Source organism: Ictidomys tridecemlineatus, chromosome 7 (assembly GCF_052094955.1).
Source record: "Ictidomys tridecemlineatus isolate mIctTri1 chromosome 7, mIctTri1.hap1, whole genome shotgun sequence".
NCBI classification, from domain to species: Eukaryota; Metazoa; Chordata; class Mammalia; order Rodentia; family Sciuridae; genus Ictidomys; species Ictidomys tridecemlineatus.
The window spans coordinates 129,356,136-129,376,739 of record NC_135483.1 but is presented as its reverse complement, the minus strand read 5'-3'; the positions used below and the strand labels follow the sequence as shown (position 1 = coordinate 129,376,739).

General features: G+C 35.1%; 1 protein-coding gene across 23 annotated transcripts in view; it reads left to right on the top strand.

Annotated features, from left to right (window-relative positions):
• The window catches only part of Baz2b (bromodomain adjacent to zinc finger domain 2B), a 346,930-nt gene that overhangs the window by 238,479 nt on the left and 87,847 nt on the right, over positions 1-20,604 (top strand). For all 23 annotated transcript variants that reach the window (XM_040294351.2, XM_021731270.3, XM_078017461.1 and 20 more), the window contains 3 exons: positions 1,105-1,298; positions 8,688-8,891; positions 11,023-11,418. In XM_040294351.2, the coding sequence (XP_040150285.2) occupies positions 1,105-1,298; positions 8,688-8,891; positions 11,023-11,418 (794 nt within the window). The remainder of the gene's footprint in view (positions 1-1,104; positions 1,299-8,687; positions 8,892-11,022; positions 11,419-20,604) is intronic.

Genomic DNA, 20,604 nt, shown 5'->3' with positions numbered 1-20,604 from the left:
AAGAAAGTACTGCTTACATATGGATATAGTTTAGTCAGAATTTGAACCCATTTCACTACTTTTCCTATTGCCTTCCTACATGCATCCAATATAATGTGATACTTCTGCAGTTAAGCAGTAATTATAGGAAAACTTATATCCTAGTACTCTATTTTCCTCCTAAATGATTTTAGCTGGGCCTGATGGCAGACACCTGTAATCCCAGCAGCTTAGGCGGCTAAGGCAGGAGAATCTCAAGTTTGAGGCCAGCCTTAGCATCTTAGTGAGGCACTAAGAAACTTGGTTAGACCCTGTCTAAAAATAAAAATTTAAGAAAGGGCTGGGGATGTGGCTTAGTAGATAAGTATCCCTGGGTTCAATTGCTAGTATTTGCTAGTAGTTCTCCCCACACACACACAAAAGTGTATATAAAAGCATTTTAGATGACTTGTTATCAAGTGTTTAGGGAGTTTGCTCTAAAATGGAAATATTTACATTTAATTTTTTCTAAGCATTTTTCAAGTGAAGATGCATATATTAACCCATTTTAAAAATGAAGAAATTAGTACTATTTAATGCATTCACCATGTTGTGCAGTTATCATCTCTCTTACCTTATTCCAAACCACTTTATCACTCCAACAGGATATCCCACACATTAAGCATTAAGCATTTGTTCTTTCCTCTCCTCCCAGCCCTGGCAATCACCAGTTTGAACTGTCTTTTTTCCTTCTGGCATGGTGGTGGGTACTGGGAATTTAAACCCAGATGCAATTTACCACTGAAGTACATCTCCAGTCCTTTTTATTTTTTATTTTGACACAGGTCTCACTAAATTGCTTAGGGCCTCACTAAGTTGATGAGGTTGGCCTTGAACTTGCAGTCCTCCTGTCTCAGCATCCTGAGCGGCGAGGATAACAGGCATGTACCACTGTGACCAGTTGAACTCTGTCTTTAGAGATGACATATCTATTGTGAATATTTCATATAGATGGAATCATCTGATATATGACCTTTTGTGTCTGGCTTCTTTCAGTAATAATGTTTTTTGTTTATCCACATTTATTTATTCCTTAATATGATTAAATAATATTTAATTATATAAATGTTTATTTTTATTTTCAAGGTGTAAATGGGTCAATTAATGGAAACAGTACCTCATCTGTGATTGGTGTCAACACATCTGTACTATCCACTACTGCTTCAAGTTCCATGGGACAGACTAAAAGTACAAGCTCAGGTGGAGGAAATCGAAAATGTAATCAGGAACAAAGCAAAAGCCAGCCTTTGGATTCTAGGGCTGACAAAATCAAAGATAAAGTAAGTTATTCTTTGAAAGGGGGGGGGGAATAGAGACACACACACACACACGTGTGTGTGTATGTGTTTATGTATGTGTGTATGTGTGTGTGTATATATATATATATATATATATATATATATATATATATATATATGTGTTTGTGTGTAAAAATACATAAGAGGTCAGACCACCAGAATCTATGAATTACCAACTCTTATTTTTGCAGATGTATATTTTTATGGCATAATAATAGTAGTATATATCTTGAAAATTAGAACTCTCAGCACCAGCATAAATAATACAAATAGTAATGGGTCATTATTATTATTATTATTTTTTGGTGCTGAGTGTTGAACTGAGAGCCTCATGTATTCTACACAGGTGCTCTGCCATTGAGCCCGCATGCTAAAATTTATTTAGAATTTTCTATGTGCCAGCTCTGCTCTAACCAGTTTATATATAATAACTAATTCTATTATACATGGTAAATTCACTTCAACGTTCTGATCACTCCAAGCTTCTGGATTCTCTTTTCCTCAGGAAACACTCTAATATCTCAACTTCATGAACTGTAGGTCGCCATTAAGTCTAAGTTTCATTTACCCAAGCTGAGATAATTCCAGCTATATATTCTAATATATAGCCTATATAATAGCCTATAATCTTTATAGGCTATTCATATCAGTGAATTTGGTCTGCTCTCATTTGTTATTACTTCTATTTTGGTACTAGGGATTGAACTCAGGAGTGCTTTATCACCGAGCTACAACCCAGCCCTTTTTCAAGGCATGGTCTCACTCAGCTGCTGAGGCTGGCCTTGAACTTGGGATCCTCCTGCCTCAGTCTCCTGAGTTGCTGGATTTACAGGTGTACACCACCACACTCAGCCATCTGTAATTTCTTTTTTAATTGAGACATCATGGTTTATTCTGATTTAAATCTTTGGCATCAACTGTAAACATTTTGAAAACAAAGATAATAATTAGAGTTATCTTTTCTACATTTTATAAAAACTGCTTTCAGAGCTTTGAAAGCACTTTTCAGAGCCACTGGAAGGTGGAAGAGTCAAAAGTCTGTGAATATATATTGTCTGTGCCATAACATCTAAGGTTTAGGAAGTTTCTGGTTCACCATAGCAAGAATAGCAAGATATGGGTTGCCATTGATTGCAGATGGCATTGTTCTGAACTTTAAATCTGAATAACATGACTCCTAGGCTCTAATTTTTAATCCTAAGAAACTATTTTATGAATGGGCATGTAGTTCTATGATAGCATGAATGGTTTACTAGCATTCATGAGGTCCTAGATCTAATCTCCAGTACCATGCAAAAACAAAACAAAAGTCCCCAAACCACAACAAAAATCCCAAAGATTTTTTTTCTTTTGCTGAACATATTTCATTGAGATACTTCCTCTAGATCTCACCAGAAAATAGTTATTTTCCTAAATATAGCACACCCACATGAGGGCTTAGAGGAAGGTCATCTGGAAACTCTCAAAAACATAATAGTACCCCATCACAAAAGCTCAAAGTGCTATACTTGTGCTCCAAAACAAACATTTTCTTTCCACCTTAAACCACACCACTTTCACTTGAGCAAACCTGATAAAGACTCTTGGTTGTTTCCTCCTAAGGACACGTTTCGGGATCATACTCTCTACCTTTTGCTCTTCAAAACTACTCTTAGTTCTTCTTTTTGATTTGTTTTCAAATGTATTCTCATTAGGGTTAGCAGCAAGGGTCTAACTCTAAGCTGCTGCCACCTTCTCTTCATGTCAGACATTGACTAAAATGCCACTTATTCTTGATCCCCCATGCTATTTTGAAGCAACTCTCAGACAATATATCATGGGTCATAGTTTTATATGCATTTCTGAAAGTTAAGTGTCCATGCTTTTAAACTTTGAAGTAATCTACCTTTTAGAAAGTAGTATGAAAATCTAATAAGTATGAAGTCTAAAATGTCCCAGGTCTCCACAAGTTCAAGGCATTTCCAAGACTTAGAAGGCAATGAATATAAAAGTCCCTTTCCTAGTTCCAATGAGGAACATATATTAATGTTCCTAAGCTGCATTAGTGCTATTAAACTAAATACTCTTCCCAAGAAAACTAAATACTATTCCCAAGAGCACATATTAAAACTTAATAGGCCCCTCTTTAATAATATATATAGAGAGATTCTGGGATACCATAATGGTGTCCATATACAGCTAAGTAAAAGTAACATTATGGAAAGATTGGCTGTTAAAGGGAGGCATACTAGAACTTAAGATTTTACATAATCTTAAACACTTTTGGATAATATAAGGTGTGGCATAAATTTTTTGTTTAGATAAAATGGAGATGAAGGACATTGGAACAAAAGAAAAAAACCTACCTAGTATTTTTCAGTATTAAAAACTTGATACAATTTGCTTCATTACTTCAATTGATGTATAGTTAAAAAAAAAAAAATGTTCTTCAGCTAAATTTGATGCCCTATCTGGGGGATGGAGTAATGGAGTATTTATCTCAGAGGTTGTTACTGAAAGTCACCGATTAAGTCCAGTTCCCTAATGTAGTCTGCATATGTTTTTAGAATAATGTAAGTGTTTTAAATTAAGTAATTAAATTCAGATTAAATTATGCAAACATATAGCCTGTTTAGAAATAAATAAAACAATCCAAGATTAAAGAAGTTCTACTCTTACTCTATACCAATTATTGTCCCATGTAGCCAAAACAGTCTTTTAAAAATATAAGTGATTTTTATGCTTTAGAATATCATATATCAGTGAATATAAAATGGCATAGCTACTGTGGAAAATGATAAAATAGTTCTCAAAAAAAACACCTTAAAATTGGATTACCATATTATCCATCAGTCCCAATTGGGGCTATATACCCCAAATAATTGAAAGTAGAGTCTCAAAGTGATATCTGTACATCTATGTTCATTATTTACAGTAGTTAAAAATGTATTATTATATTTATATGATGTACTTAGAATAGTTAAATCATAGAGACAAAAGTGGAATGATGATTGCCAGAGACTGGGAGAGATGGAGTGGTAGTATTTAGTTAGTATCAATTTCGGTTTTATAAGATGAAGTGTTCTAAAGATGGATGGTGCTGATGACTACACAACATTAAAAATGTTTTTTATTTAATACTACTGAACTTATACTTTAAAATAGTTAAGATTGCAAAGTTTTTTTGTTATGTTTTCTTTACTACAATAAGAAAAGGGGAGAAATCATGTTATCACTTTAGTAGTGTCTATCCCATTTAGGATAAATGCTTTGCCATGATCTATAAGAGCTATATGATCTTGTAGCTCATTCTTCATTACCTCTTAGCACTCTTTCACTGGTTCACTATGCTTTAACCAATCTACCTGAATTTCCATTTTTGACCATGCCAAACATGTTTCCAGCTCATGGCTTTTTCTTTTGCTCTTTCTTCTATCTTGAAAATAATTTTCTCGCATGTCTGTATGATTTCTCTTATGTGCTTGCTCTCCCTTAGGGCTTAGCTCATAAAAGTTCTACCTGATGAATACATCGAAATCATTACCCTACCCCCACCTCCTAGCACACATTGTCTATCTATTTCTACTGTTTTATTCATGGAATTTATCACTGAAAACATTTATGTTATTTGTTGATTCCTTTCTTCCTATCTCAATAGACAGAGTTTATGCTCACACCTTGTATCTGCAGAGACTTTGGCAACTATGCCTGGTACATAGTAGCCTTGAATGTGTTTATTTTGTTTTTGAAAGAAAAAAGTATACAGTGAAATGAAAGTTCAAGGAGAAGGTTTTGAGAAGCTGTTCCATATCCCATGAAAGGAAATTAATAATCTCTTCTTTGATCATTTTTAATGAGCCTAAGATGATTTTTTAAAAAAATGTTTTAAGTGAGAGAAAAGAGAGATACTACCTAATTATGTGTGAATACAACAAACATACATACACACATACACGCTCACTCATACAGACTCAGAAAATTATATTGGTGATATCTAAACCCATTTGTTCCTTTTTTATCTAATATGCATGCTTGTCTCCTCATTTCACCATTTTTTGGAGGGTATGACTCTTTGCATACCATCAAAGTATGCTTTGGAGAGACCAACTGCATCAGAATCATATTCAATACTTGTGATCCCTGTGCCTTGTTTAGAAGTGGGACCCAGGAATCTGCTAATGTCAACACATTTTGCAAGAGAATCTGCATACCCTAAAACTGGGGAACCAACACCTCTGTACTCATACTTGGGAAATGTAGTCTCATTTCTCATGCCTTTTTTTCTTTTCTTTTTTGGTACTGGGAGTTAGGGAATTAAACCCAGGGGAACTTCTCATGGAGCCACATTCCCAGTTCTTTTCATTTTTTACTTTGAGACAGAGTCTTGCTTTACTGAGGGTTTCACTAAGTTGCTGAGACTCGCCTTGAAATTGCCATCCTCCTGCCTCAGCCTACAGAATCACTAAAATGACAGGCATGTGCCACCATGCCAGACTTCTTGTTATCTTTAAATATAAAATTTTACACAGATTATTTGGACTTTAAAATGGTTGGTTTTTCTTTGCTAAATCACTGCAGCTTCTTTATTTCTTTCCTTTCCTACCCACTACCAAACCAAAAGTGATAACTTCAGTTTAGATTTCTTAGGATTTCCATAGACTCACTATATGTGCTTAGAAACCCACATCAGGCCCAGTGTGGTGGTACACAATTATAATCCTGGTGACTTGGGAAGCTGAGGCCGGAGAATTGAAAAGTTAAGGCCAGCCTCAGCAACTTAGCAAGACTCTGTCTCAAAATAGAAAAAATATAAACAACTGGGGATGTCGCTTAGTGGTAGAGTATCTCTGGGTTTCATTCCCAGGACCACAAAAAAGAAAGAAAAAGAGAAAACCCACAACAGATTTTGGTTGCAACATAGGAGCTGTTTCTTTGCCAAATATGAAGTAGTAGTCTTAATATTAATTGTTATTATTGCTCTTAAATTTCTACCCTGTTTTTTTTCTTGTGTGGAATACTTTATTTTTATTTTTTTGAACAAATTTTTAATTTGTGTGTGTTTTTTTTTTTGCATACACATGACAGGTAGTGATTTCTACCTTCTTTATGATTATCCCCATATTATCCCATTTCAGTTTCTCATCCTTCTCTGCTTTATTCTGAGGGAGAAACCCCTCAAGTAATGATGGTGGTCATTACTGTGCATATTGAAGGGTATGTCTATAGACTTCTCCACAGACGTTAAGATCATGAGTTTGGAGCAGTTTACAGAGTGATTGCAAGCAAAATGTAAGAGTAAATCTCCTTGTTCATCTGCATTCTATTTCATTTAACCCAATCTTCAGAAGGCACAAAGGAGAGTAGAAGTTTATAATCTGAAACCTTGGCTTATTTTGTAGATTTGTATTACTGTCTTCATTACCAAACCCCAGTAGTCATGAAGGGCTGTTTCTGTGAAGACCAAAACTTATAATATATTGCTGCTTTTCTGTATTTCCCTTCTTTGAAAAAAATGTTTTTATTAGTTGTTGATGGAACTTTGTTAATTAATTAATTAATTAATTTATATGTAGTGCTGAGAATTAAACCCATTGCCTCACACATGCCCAGGCAAGCATTCTACCACTGAGCCACAACCCCATCCTGGTATTTTATTTCTTTATCTTTCAGCAAATGCCACTGAAATGCTCTTAAGTAACTATAGATTGTACTTTTAATCTTGTATCATTTCAACATTTATCCTTTTTAGTCTTCCTATTAGTAGTTTTACCTTTCTGTTGTTATAAACCTAAGTTAGTTGTCATTCACTCATGATTTTTTCTCCTTTTATTCACTACTATTGTCAGTTCTTTAAAGACAAAACTTTCCTTTTATGTGACCTGATATCCCTTTCTACCAGCTTTGAATTATTTTTTTATAATAGTCTTTGTGTATGTGTGTTTGTGTCTTGGGGACTGATCCCAGCAATAGTCTAGTACTGAGCTACATCCATAGCCCTTTCTATCTTTTATTTAAGGTCTCACTGAATTGCTGAGGCTGGCCCTGAACTTGTGCTCCTCCTGCCCCAGATTCCCAAGTCACTGGGATTAGGACTATATGCCACCCCTTGAACATCCATAATCTTAAATATTCCAGAAATTAATCTCTTCATTTGCCATATTATTCTTTTCTGATATGGAATATAAACAAATTCTTTGATGCTAACAAAAGCAGCCCCATAAGTCTTTATAACATATTTTATCTACTCTATAGCAGTCATTACTATATGGAATTCTTTTCTTTTATATTAAACATCTGTTTATCCCTCATCCCCTACAACTAGAATGAAAGTTTCTCAAAGGCCAAGGGCTCTGTCTTACAGACATTTATATGTAGGTACCTAAAAAAGTGTTTTGCACCAGGTGTAGTGGTGCATGCTTGTAATCCCAGTGAATCCAGAGGCTAAGGCAGGAGAATCACAAGTTCAAAGCTAGCCTCAGGAACTTAGTGAGGCCCTTTCTCTCAAAAAAAAAAAAAAAAATATTTTTTTTTTAAAAAAAGCACTGGGAGGGCTGGGGTTGTGGCTCAGCAGTAGAGCTCTCTCGCCTAGCACATTCAAGGCCCTGGGTTCCATCCACAGCACCACATAAAAATAAATAAATGAAATAAAGGTATTGTGTCTGACTACTACTAAAAAATGAATTTTAAATCAATAAAAAATTTATATATGACAATGGAATGCATTAGAATTCTTATTACACATATAAGGCACAATTTTTCGTATCTCTGGTTGTATACAAAGTATATTCACACCAATTCGTGTCTTTATACATGTACTTTGGATAATAATGCTCACCTAGCACGTTCAAGGCCCTACGTTCAATCCTTAGCATCACATAAAAATAAATAAATAAAGTAAAGGTATTGTGTCCAACTACAACTAAAAAATAAAATATTAAAAAGAAGCGGGGGGGCACTGGGAATGTGGCTCAGTAGTTTAGCACTCATGGGTTCAATCCCCATAACCAAAAAAAAAAAAGGGGTGTTTTGTATGTTATAGGAAGTAAAATAAAGCTAAATATATAACTTCAAATATAATTGGAGTAATGAATTTGTTTACTGCTCTTTTAATGTCATCATTTTGAAGCATAGCAGTCAGATGAGTAGATCTGTGTATATGCTATATTGATAACTTTCAATATTCTATATGTGACTGAGCTTATACTTTTTATTAGTGAGTTCCTGTCAGATAGTTAGCAGCTAAACAATTACCCATATAATATGTGACTTTTTACTTTTTCCTAAAAGACATTTTCATGTTAAAAATATCAATTGAAAATTAAAGAACATATCTTTTACTGAAACTTGAATTTTGTCAAAAATAGTTTTGCCGATTACCTTGTTTTTACCCAGAAACCAAGGAAGAAAACTATAGAAAGTTCTAGCAACAGCGATAGTGATTCGGGCACATCATCTGACACCTCAAGTGAAGGCATTAGTAGCAGTGACTCAGATGATCTAGAAGAGGATGAAGAGGAAGAAGATCAAAGTATTGAAGAAAGCGAAGATGAGGATTCTGATTCAGAAAGTGAAGCACAACATAAAAGTAACAACCAGGTATGATTTGTTTCATGGACATATTCATATTTTGGAAATAACTCAATGTATCTTGACTCTCAAAGTCGATAGGTTTCGTTTTTACTCTTCTTTTTCTTTCAAAGTGTATAGTTCTAAAGTAATCACTTGCTTTTCTTGCTTTTACAATAAAAGAATAGGGGACAGAGACTATTTTTAAAGAAAAATTTTTTATTTTTATTTTTATTTTGTAGTAAAATAAAATAGAATAAAATAAAATGCTTTATTTATTTATTTTTATGTGGTGCTAAGGATTGAGCCCAGGACCTTGCACATGCTAGGCAAATGCTCTACTACTGAGCCACAGTAATAATAAATAAATAAACCCAGCCCTTGGTTTATTTATTTATTATTACTATTACCACTACTACTACTATTATTATTATTATTATTATTATTATTATTATTTTTGGAACTGGAAATTGAACTCAGGGGCACTTGACCACTGAGCCACATCCCAGCCCTAATTTGTATTTTATTTAGAGACAGGGTGTCACTGAGTTGCTTAGTGCCTCGCCATTGCTGAGGCTGGCTTTGAACTCGGGATCCTCCTGTCTCAGCCTCCTGAGCCACTGGGATTACAAGTATGCGCCACTGCACCTGGCCCTTAGTTTATTTTTAATGAGGTTTATACTGTATATCTGATGCCAAACGTAGTTAACTTGTTGACTACAGAAATGAAAAACAGTTCAGGTAACAGCAAGGTTTTTATTAGAGCTTCTGAAGCAGGGAGACATGGCACTGACAGGCAGTGACACATGGCAGTGTCAGGATGGCTCCTTGAATGAAGGGAGAAAGTTAAGGTTTATTCAGGCTAAAGGGCTGTTTATAAGTTGGGGAGGGTGGTGGTGAGGTTTAGGAATTGGCTTTATGTACATTACAAAGGTATGTTTTTCTTTTCCTGTGAGGGCACTTTAACTCTGAAGAAAGTGTGGTCAACAGGATCCAGGAGCCAACATTATTTTTTCATATTAACACCTCATGCTATATAAATATCTCTACCTTGTAATAAAGATGAGTTGCTGTAGCTATTAAGAGAACACATAGCTGAACACAGTAGTACATGCCTGTTCAGGAGGCTGAGGTAGGAGGATTATGAGTTCAGAGCCAGCCTCAGCAACACAGCAGGGTCTTAAGCAACTTATGGAGACCCTATGTCAAAATAAAACATAAAAAGGGCTGGGGATGTGGCTCAGTGGTTAAGTGCCCCTAGGTTCAATCCCTGGTACATCCCCCACTGAAAAATTTTGTTTAAAAAGAGAACACACAGATGAAACATGAAAGAGTATACAGATCCTAGCAAATAATAAGTTAAGGGACCTGGGAATTTGCTGTTTTGGTGGCTTTTCAACAGCTTTTATTCTTTATGTTGTTTCTCCTGGGAGAGTTATGGCAGGAACATCCTGGCTTTAATGATTCACATAGTCTGTGAAGCTGATAAGGTTTTTTAAGGGGAATGGATAAGGCACACCCCAAGCTTTTGAAACTAAACAAGCTATAAGTGGAAAAAAAACCCTTATAGTATCTTTTTTTAAAAAATTGGTTCTTTTTAGTTATACATGACAGTAGAGTCCATTTTGATGTAATTATACAAGGATGGAACGTATCTTATTCTAATTACAACCCCAGACTTGTGGATGTAACACAGTCGTGAGATATGTCTTTTAATGGCTGTCAGGACATGAGTTAAGGCCCAGGAGTGCATTTGCCCTTTGTCGCTATAGTGGTTTCTGTCTGATATCTATCATAAGTTACTAGGAACAATTTTTAAAGTAAGTTTTAAAGTAAAATATATTTCTCCAAGTTTTATTGCTTGATACTTTTTTTAAAAATATATTTATTTATTTTTTATTTCAATTTGTTAATATGCAAAATGCATTACATTTCACATTACACACATAGAACACAATTTTTCATATCTCTGGTTGTCCACATGGTATAGTCACACCATTCATGTCTTCATACATGTACTTAAGTTAATGATGTCCATCTGATTCCACCATCTTTTCTACCCCTATGCTCCTCCTTTAACCTCCCACCCCTTTGCCCTATCCAGAGTTCGTTGATACTCTTAATAGATGTTAATAAGTTGTCTTTTTAATTTTATTTCCAGGTGCTATTACATGGTATTTCAGACCCAAAAGCAGATGGACAGAAAGCAACTGAAAAAGCCCAGGAAAAAAGAATACACCAGCCATTACCTCTTGTGTCTGAATCCCAGACTCACTCATCATTCCAATCCCAGCAGAAGCAGCCTCAGGTTTTGTCACAGCAGCTTCCATTTATTTTCCAAAGCTCTCAGGCAAAGGAGGAATCTGTGAACAAACACACCAGTGTAATACAGTCTACGGGATTGGTGTCCAATGTGAAACCTTTATCTTTGGTAAATCAAGCCAAAAAGGAAACTTACATGAAACTTATAGTTCCTTCTCCTGATGTTCTTAAAGCAGGGAATAAAAATACCTCTGAAGAATCTAGTTCTTTGACCAGTGAATTGCGATCTAAACGGGTGAGTTAAAATGATTTTGACAAGATTATTAGAAAAATTCAGAGAATGCACTGGGAATAGAGCTCAATGGTCGAGTATGCTTAGCATATGCAAAGCCCTGGGTTCAAGTGCCAGCACCAGAAAAGACCTTTTATTATATACAATATACAAATTATATATAAATATTAAAATTTTTCATATGAAAATTTAAATTAAAGTCTCTCCTATTTTTGTACTTTCTGAGACTCTAGGAATAAAATACATACATCAGAAAATTAAATATTCTGATTTTAAGGTGGGAATATAGCTTAGTGGTGAGTATTTGCGTATGCAGTATGATGAGGCCCTGGGTTCAATCCCCAGCACTACAAATTTTACCCCCTCTAGTTTTATATTCACATATACATGTATTTAAGATTTTTTTTTTGCCACATAATCATGTCATTCCACTGTCCCACACTCCATTATGTTTTAGCAGTAAGAGGATAAATATAGTGTTTAAAATTTTTTTTTAGTTGTAGATGGACACAATAGTTTTTTTATTGATTTATTTTTATGTGGTATTGAGGATCAAACCTAGTGCCTCACATTTGGAAGGCAAACACTCTATTATTGAGCTACAACCCCAGAACAAGGATAAATATGTTTGAATGTGTTGAGCTTTAGTCACTTTTGTTTAAGATAAATGTCCTTTTTAAAATATCAATGTTATTTTTGAAAGACATGAACTCTTGAGTAATTTATCTCTGTAAATATAGAATTCATAAATTTCAATTGTAAAATTTCTTTATAAAGAATCGTGTCCTAAGACTGATGATGTAGATATATTCAGGAAGCTGGGGTAGAGCATTACTTAAGCCCTAGAATTCAAGGCCAAGGTCAGTCTGGGCAACAAAGAGAAAACCTGTCTCAAAAAATATTTTTTCTTAATGAATTATGTGATACGTAACTTATACTTACATAAATACCTGAGTCAGTCTTCAGTCTTCATTTTTATCTTTATTTTTTCCTTGCTATTGATTTTATGTTAATACATTCTTCTGTCCCATAGAATTCTAATAATTAAATGATGACTGCTTTATATTCTAGAATCAGCCCAGAATAGAAAAATATTGTTTGAACACAATATCCTGTCTCTTGGTTACAAATATTAATATTAAGCATCCTAATAATTAGATAACACTTGTAGAATGCTTATTATTTGCCATCTAATATTTTAAATGCTGAACATGCATTTACTCATTGGATAATAACATTCATGTATGCTACTATAACTGGACATCTTCAATATAGGCCTGAAAAGGAAAAGGCTAGGCTGTAATGCTTGCTACTCCAGAAATATGTGTATTCAAATAGGTAGGAAAATACATATTATTCGAAACCAGCTTTGAAGGAAGATAGAAGAAACGTAATATTTCAAAAGTACACATACTTGGAATCTCTAAGTTAAGCAGAACTTTTAAAGCAAAAAAGGTAGTAAAGTGAGACAAAAGGCAGGTTTTGTTAGTCTGTAGTAGTCAGGCCTATGTAGAGTGCAGTTCCATCTTAAGCTTTCTTGGTGCCTGTCAGAGTTTGGGTTGTAGCCCTTTACTTTCTGTTTTACTACTAATAATATCAGTGAAAGCAAATGAGAGAGAAAAGAAAAAGAAAAAGAAATGGAGACAGACCTCAATGGATTAGTGATGTTTTATTAAGCAGTAGAGGGGCACATTTTCAAGAGAAAAAATGGTAACAGGCTGCAACAAAGGTCTGAATTTTATAGGTTTTAGCAGGGCCAGATCATGGGAGGAGTTGGTCAGTTAATTTGGGCAGTTATTTTTGGTGATCAGGGGGATTTGGGCAGATAAAGGATATTGCAACAGGTCAGATTCCTGAGTTCCCTGTTTCCCTGAGGGTTTTGTAAGTTTCCATTTCCTACATTCCAGACTCTAAAAAGGGGTTTAGTTAGTTAGGCAACATCATCATATCTGGCTACTTACTGCTGAGAAAGGGGCATCATCAGAATATCTTCTAGAGTCTGAAGGAAGAACATAGCTTTCACATGTTTTTGGATGGTGGTCCTGGAGATGCTGGAGACATATTTTGTTAGAAACCTCTGGATATGGTTAATGAAACATGGAAGAAGGAAAAGAAATAAGATAATCAGAAGAATGGGGTCATAATGGGCCAAATCCAGGCCAGGAGTCCATCCTACTATCCAGGGGAGGAGGAGATGTTTGCTAGGTTAGGGGCTTGTTTCTTTAGCTTTCTTATCTTATCCTTTACTATTCCTGACTTATTAACACAGAAGCAACATTCATCCCCAAGGAAGAGGCAGAGGCCACCTCATCCTGCAGTAAGGAGATACAGGCCCCAACAATTTTGCAGAATGACAGAAGCCAGGGAATCCAATTGATTTTGTAAAGTCAGTACGGAGTTAGATATTTTCAATAATCTGTACTGACAATTTTTTATAGTAGTGAATAGAGATTCTTAATTCTACTGCTCCTGTGCCAATCCTGGCAGGTACCTCAAGCCCTGTGAGTAAGGGAATAAACTGAAAAGGCTCTCTTATGAGTGGTTTGCACCGTTATCAGAATAGGCAAATTGGTTGTTAGCTAAAAACATCAATTTGAACAGTAAGGAAGACCAAAATACAGAGGCCAGTCCAATTTTTGTTAGGGAGGGGAAATATGAGCCTCACAAAGAAAAATGCCTCTGAACTTAGCGGGCAGGGTTGTAGAGCTGACACAAGTGTTATGTTTTAAGTTCTGTTAAAAGAACTATTGTCTTTTCTTTCAAATGTCCAGGTATTGCTGTACTTTGGTTATAACTGTTTTGTTGGGTGTTTAAGCTAGTCAAATTAATCTTGTTCCTATCTGTTGTTAAGAGTCAACTGAGTTCCCTCAGGGTATCACTCTTGGGAACTTGAGAGCCTCTTAGTTCTTTTTTTTGCTATCTGCCAGGATGGGTGAGGGTCTCCTTGACCATTTGGCTTCTCTTGGAAGCGTCAGGGAGGTCTCCTTCTCCAATGAACCCTCATTTTGGCAGTATGCACACTCGTCAGTTTTCTTTTCTCCAGAATCTCATTACCTTGATTAGGAGGTCATTGGGCTCAGTGTCACAAAACCCTTAGAGAAGTCCCCTTGTTTCCTGGTTTCAAACTGGCTCAGAAAGGCAAGAGCCAAATATTGACTATTTTATCTTTTTGGACCCTTTTATTTCTTTAACTTTAGGGTCTAAGCTTTGGTCTTAAATATCCAGCAGGCCAGTTTCATCTGTCTTAAAGGAATAATACTGGGTTTTAATTGTGATGTCTATAACTTTTTAGTTATTCACCCCTTCTATTTATTTGGGGGTCAGTATTAGTACTGGAAGTTAACCTTAAATCAACCTGTGTGTCCTATCAGTGATGGCCTATTATCTCAAATTAACTTAGACTATTATATTAGAAGTTATACTTCTGTGAGGCACTAAAAGATAACAGTTAAGGTTTACAAGGAAAATACAAAATGAAATTAACAAGAGTAAAATATATTTAATTTGTACAATAGCTATGAACCAAGAAACTTAATTTTATTTTACCTTAAACTTTAGTTTGAAGTATACCAGCTTGGTAGAATGTTCTTATACTTTAACGACTTATATGCCTGGCAGGTAGGGCAAAAAGCCAGTAATAGTCCCATGCTTACACTGATGTTCTTATATTAACCAAGTTTAACTTTCAAAGAAAATTTCAGAATCTTTAATGTAGTGTAATACTCTAAAATAACAGCTGTTGTTTAACCAGAGTTGTACAAACCCTAATTCCTTTAAGACTAGTTTCTGTTAAGAATAAACTTGACACCAGAAATAATTTTGATAGATAAGAGCAGATCAATGTTTTAAGAAATGTTTGTTACTTCAACTCATAGAGTATTAAACATTGGTTTACATAAGTATATTAATATTTGACCTTAGGGAAAAACCTGAAATAACTTTAACTGATTATGCTCCTTATATATGATCATTTGAGTTACACACAACTTTTTGAAATTTACCCTCCACAAACCTGTAAATTATTAAGACATTTTAAAATTTTACCACTTTCTCATCCAGAAACATTTCTTTTTCCTTCCAATTTCATACTAAAACATATTTCCATACTTAGAGCCTTCTTATATCTCTTTTCTAACTGTTGATACCTTTTTAAATTTACATTCTGAAACAATCATTATGAAATTTCTGAATTTGTCCAATTACTTCGTTTAACAAGATGAAATACTTTATGCTAGTTGCAGTATTTTAATTGAAACCCAAGGGAAACTTTTGGGGATATTATACCTGTTAGAACTGTAACTCTTAGTAATCTTGCTTTAATGAAGAACCCAAAACAAAGCAATCTTAAACTCTTTGTTTCATTACCAATTTATAAGTAATACATTTAATATTTAAACATATTACCTTATGGAATTTAAGAAGTCAAGCCTATTTGATTTCATATTTAGCAGTTGATGTTTTACCACATTGGCTTTGTAAATTAATCAGGTATCTCCTCTAACAAACACATTTATAATTAATCCCATTGATGTTGAAGTTAAATCTAATTTACTAATTTTTAACTATAAAATCCAAGATATCAGACAAGTATAGTTAATAGTACTAGCTGTCTCTTCCTTGTTGAAGAAAAATCCTAAAAACAATTAATATTACATTCTAGACATTTTATAGAAACTGTTAATTGTCTGACAACCTAGAAAAACTTATGTTAGTAATTTTAAATATATCTTTAATCTGTTTACCTAATTTAAATTGAACTTTTTAAATAATATGAACTAAAATTATTTGGATCCATTTCTCTTTTAAATTTTAATTTATGAGTACTCATTTATTTATATGCCAGTTCTGATATCATGTGCATCACATATGGACAAAAGCACATATGTAGACCTAACAACACAATACACTGGTGTGCACACATACATAAAACAGACAGGAAACATGTTTATTGTAGCTATTTGTAGGTAGATAGGAAGCACACTACAGATGTTTATTAAATCCTCAATTAGATTTCAACGGTTAGAAATTAAAGCTTATCAGACTTTCACATTATGACTTAAATATAGAGGTCTATGCTATATGGAAATGCTAGATGTAAAGTCTAACAGCCACAGTGGACACTGAGATCAAAGGTTCAGATGGCCACTTTGTCCTCAATGGTTATCAGATTTATTCCCAACATCACCATGCCTATATACTTTTTTAGGATTTTGTAAAAGGAGATTCTTCAATGTATTTGAGGGCTATCGCTTGAAAAATTGGCCTCTTAACAAAGACAGAGTGTAAAACCTCTATCATTAGATAAAGTAAGACTGATTAGAAAAATATTTTAATTTAGGCACATAGGGTCAAATGTGAATTTACCATAAAACCATGAGCTCAAAAATATAGAATTTTAATGCTGGGAGCAGTGGTGTATGCCTGTAATCCCAGGAGCTTAGGAAGTAGAGGCAAGAGGATTACAAGTTCAAAGCCAGCCTCAGCAATTTAGGGAGCCACTAAGCAACTCAGTGAGAGTCTGTCTCTAAATAAAATACAAAATAGGGCTGGGGATGGGGTTCAGAGGTCAGGTGCCCCTGAGTTCAATCCCCGTTACAAATATATATGTGTGTGTGTGTGTGTGTGTGTGTGTGTGTGTGTGTGTGTGTGTGTATAAAATTTTAAAAATCAGGAGTTCTAAAAAAGAAATGACATGGCCAGAATTAGTAAAGGAGCATACAGAATATCTTTATCAGATCAGAATTCACTTTTGGGTCAGATTATTACTGACTCTAATACTGAATGGTGGAAGAATGAATAAGCCTAGAATCCTTAGTTAAATATTCTTAAGGTAAAGAAGATTTGTATATATGAGATCATTCCATCTTCCTTGCCTAGGTTATAGTGTTTAGGGAGGAACTTGTTTTGAAAGCATCATAGTAGACTGCTAAGAGGAGATAATATAGCCAGCCATTTAGGTCCCACAAGTGGCTTGGATTTAAAAGTGACCCCCCACACACACACACCTTTGGTCTCAACAATTTTTCTGCAAGCCTTATAAACCTTGCCATCTCTGCAAGGCTTACAGAGCCTGCAAAGATAGAGATCTGAGAGAAGATAAGAAGTAAGGGAAGCTGTTTTTTCATGCATAGGACATTATGATCATTTTTTATTTCCCCAGGTGGTAATCAGGTCTGATTTAGATGCAGAAAATCATTAGGTATCTCCTTTATCTCAGATTTGATTAGGTCATCCCCTACTTCTGAGGACAAGACTTCCCTTTGAACAAAAAAAAGAAAGGGAGGAAGGAAGGGAGGGAGGAAGGAAGGAAAGAAAGAGCAAGAGAATAAAAAAGAACATGGGTATCTGTGCAGAGAAAGAGAAAACTGTCTCTTTGGCTAGCGGACATCTCCCCAATCTCACAGCCTCTAGGGGTCAGTAGTCTTGCCTTTGCTTCCATGACTCTGGCTGAAGCCTCACTCTGAATGGAAGATACTAATTTACTTCTGATAACTATTTTAAGAGAAGATATTTGGCAGCTGGGTGTACCCTTAAAGTTTCTTAAGTGTTGCCTTTATCCTTTGGTGTCCTCATACTCACGGGACCATGATTTCATATTATGCCCCTCAATTTGAAGTGGAAGGCAAGCCTTTTAGTGCTCTGGTGATATCTCCACTAAAGAAAATAATTTCGATTTCTGAAATAGGACAAATGAGGGGCAGTTTTACTTTAATTGAGACAGATTTTCTATTTTTTTTCATACCAGATGAGGGTAACACAGAAGAAAATGTGTCTTATGAAAGTCTAGAGAAGGTAGAATAATCTTAAAAGATAGGGGAACTCTATCTTGAGAACCTCTCATAATGGGTCCCTGTGGACAGTGTGGACAGAACTGGAGTAGAAGCATTTCTGAAGGAGAGATTGTTTGACTCACACTCTGGGGATTAATTGGTCACCTCTTTCCCAAAGACCTCAGATCAGACTGAGATTTCATATTAGGATCCAAGATTTATTGGGTGAGGGTGTCCTCCACCACTGGGTCAAGTCAATCAGAAACAGACAGACAGTGGTTGATATTTGGTACCCCTGAGGGCTGTCAGGTTTAGACTTTGGTCATAAGACCTTCATTCTCCACTGGGAAGTAGCCCTAGTAGCTGCCTAGTAGCTTGTCTTAAGCTTTCTTTTGTCCCATGCACCAAATTTCTCCCACAGAAAAGAAACTGAAGCAAGTCAGGACCAACATTCCCAACACCTGAATGAAGGGGAATTCATCCCACCTCTTGACTTTTGACTGATGGCAGGTCCCCATTATCATGTCAACTCTAGGTCACATTAGAAACATCTGAGAAACTTTAAGAAAAATATCTTTCAGAATCTCTAGAACTGCGTTACTGCATTTTAAAAGAACTTCTCAGGTGATTGAAACATATAATCAGTTTTGAGAACCACAGACCTACATGGAATGATTAATGATGCTAGGGAAGTTAACTGGACATGAACAGGTGGGTAGGTAAAGGATAGTAAAGGGTGATAACTTACAGAGGAAATCAGACATTCATCAAAGAGAGTGTATAGGTTACAGGACTGAGGATAATAGAGAACTTTATCAAAGCAGGCAAGAACAAAAACTGTCACTGGGCAATTCTCATTGTGACCACAGGAGCACAAAAGCTAAGCCATAATGCTCTCTGCTCCAAAGACATTAAAAGTCAAATTGGTAGAAGTGGGTTTTATGAAAAGCCAGATTTAAGTGAAGATGGAAACAACTTCATTCTTTCAAAGGTTCCATCTCCAGAAGCTCTGGGAAGAAGAAAACTTTTGGGGAGTGGAGGTGGGGGCTATAGTATGCATTAGGACTAAAAGATAAAATTTCACCAGTTGCAAACAGGTTTTCACTTCCAGGAATTTTCACAGGTTTTAACTCCTTCTAGCCCTGGGGACCTTACCATATCAAAGGAGTGAGACTTGGTGGATTCAGCATCTGCTTCTTCCAGTTTCAGCTGGGGGAGGGTTCTTGGAAAGTCTGGTCTGTAAAAAACCTGGAAGACCCTCATTTACCTCTCTAAAATGACCCATTCAGTCTGTTCTGAATATCTATTCTCTATCTGTCTAATAAATTCCTACCTACTAGTGAGTGCAACTCTGTTGAAAGACTTCCTGTGAGATTGCAAAAACAGGCAGCTGAAACCCACTACCATAGTTGTTTTGGCTCCACAGGCTGGTCTCACTCCATAACAATGGTATCAGAATATAATTTATAATGCACTGCTTAAATAAAATGTATTATTATCAAGATCACATTATTGACTTTCTACCAGTTAAAAAAAAAGCAAAATTACATTGCTTGTGTTTTAACCTTTTATTAATGTAGTAGCCTACTTTATGAAATTTGAATTTAAACCTAACACGGTAATGCAGGTTTGTAATCCCAATGACTTGGGAGGCTGAGGCAGGAGGATCCTTTGAGGCCTGCCAGGCAACTTATTGAGACCCTATCTCAAAATAAAATCAAAATGGCTAGGAGGTGGCTCAGTGGTAGAGTGCTTGCCTTAGTTTGTGTGAAGTCCTTGGTTCAATACCCAGTCCTATTTGAGGAAAAAGGTAAATGTATTTATGGAACTACATCATGATTTATTTGTATTGCAATAGATTCCTTAAGTTTTTCAAATGTTTTCTAAAGTGTTTCTACAAATAAGAATTTTATATTTATAAAATGTACTACTTAGTAGAAAGTCATTAAATACTTGCTTAATAAATGTAGGAAAGCTAGGTTTTTGTATATATGATCTTTTAAAAAGATTTTATTTTTGTTCTTTTTAGTTATATATGACAATAGAATATAATTTGACTTATTTATGTAAACATGAGTACATTTTATTCCAATTTGGATCCCAGTCTTGTGGTTGCACATATGACCTCAATTTATCTTTACCAAACCATGTAAGGTAAAGAAATGAAGGCTCAGAGGTTAAATCACTTGTTAACATCATATTAATAAGTTAAAGGCAGAAAGAATTTAAACCATGCATTTTGATGAAAAAACTTGATGTTCTTTCTCTCCAGAAATCATTCAGAGAGTATAATACAGATTTCAAATTATAATGGTGTTTAATGAAAAATATTTTGTGAGTGGACATTCACATTAGATTTAATTATAAATGATGTTTTCTACTCTTTATTAGTGCCTTGTATTGAGATAGAGGATATTTT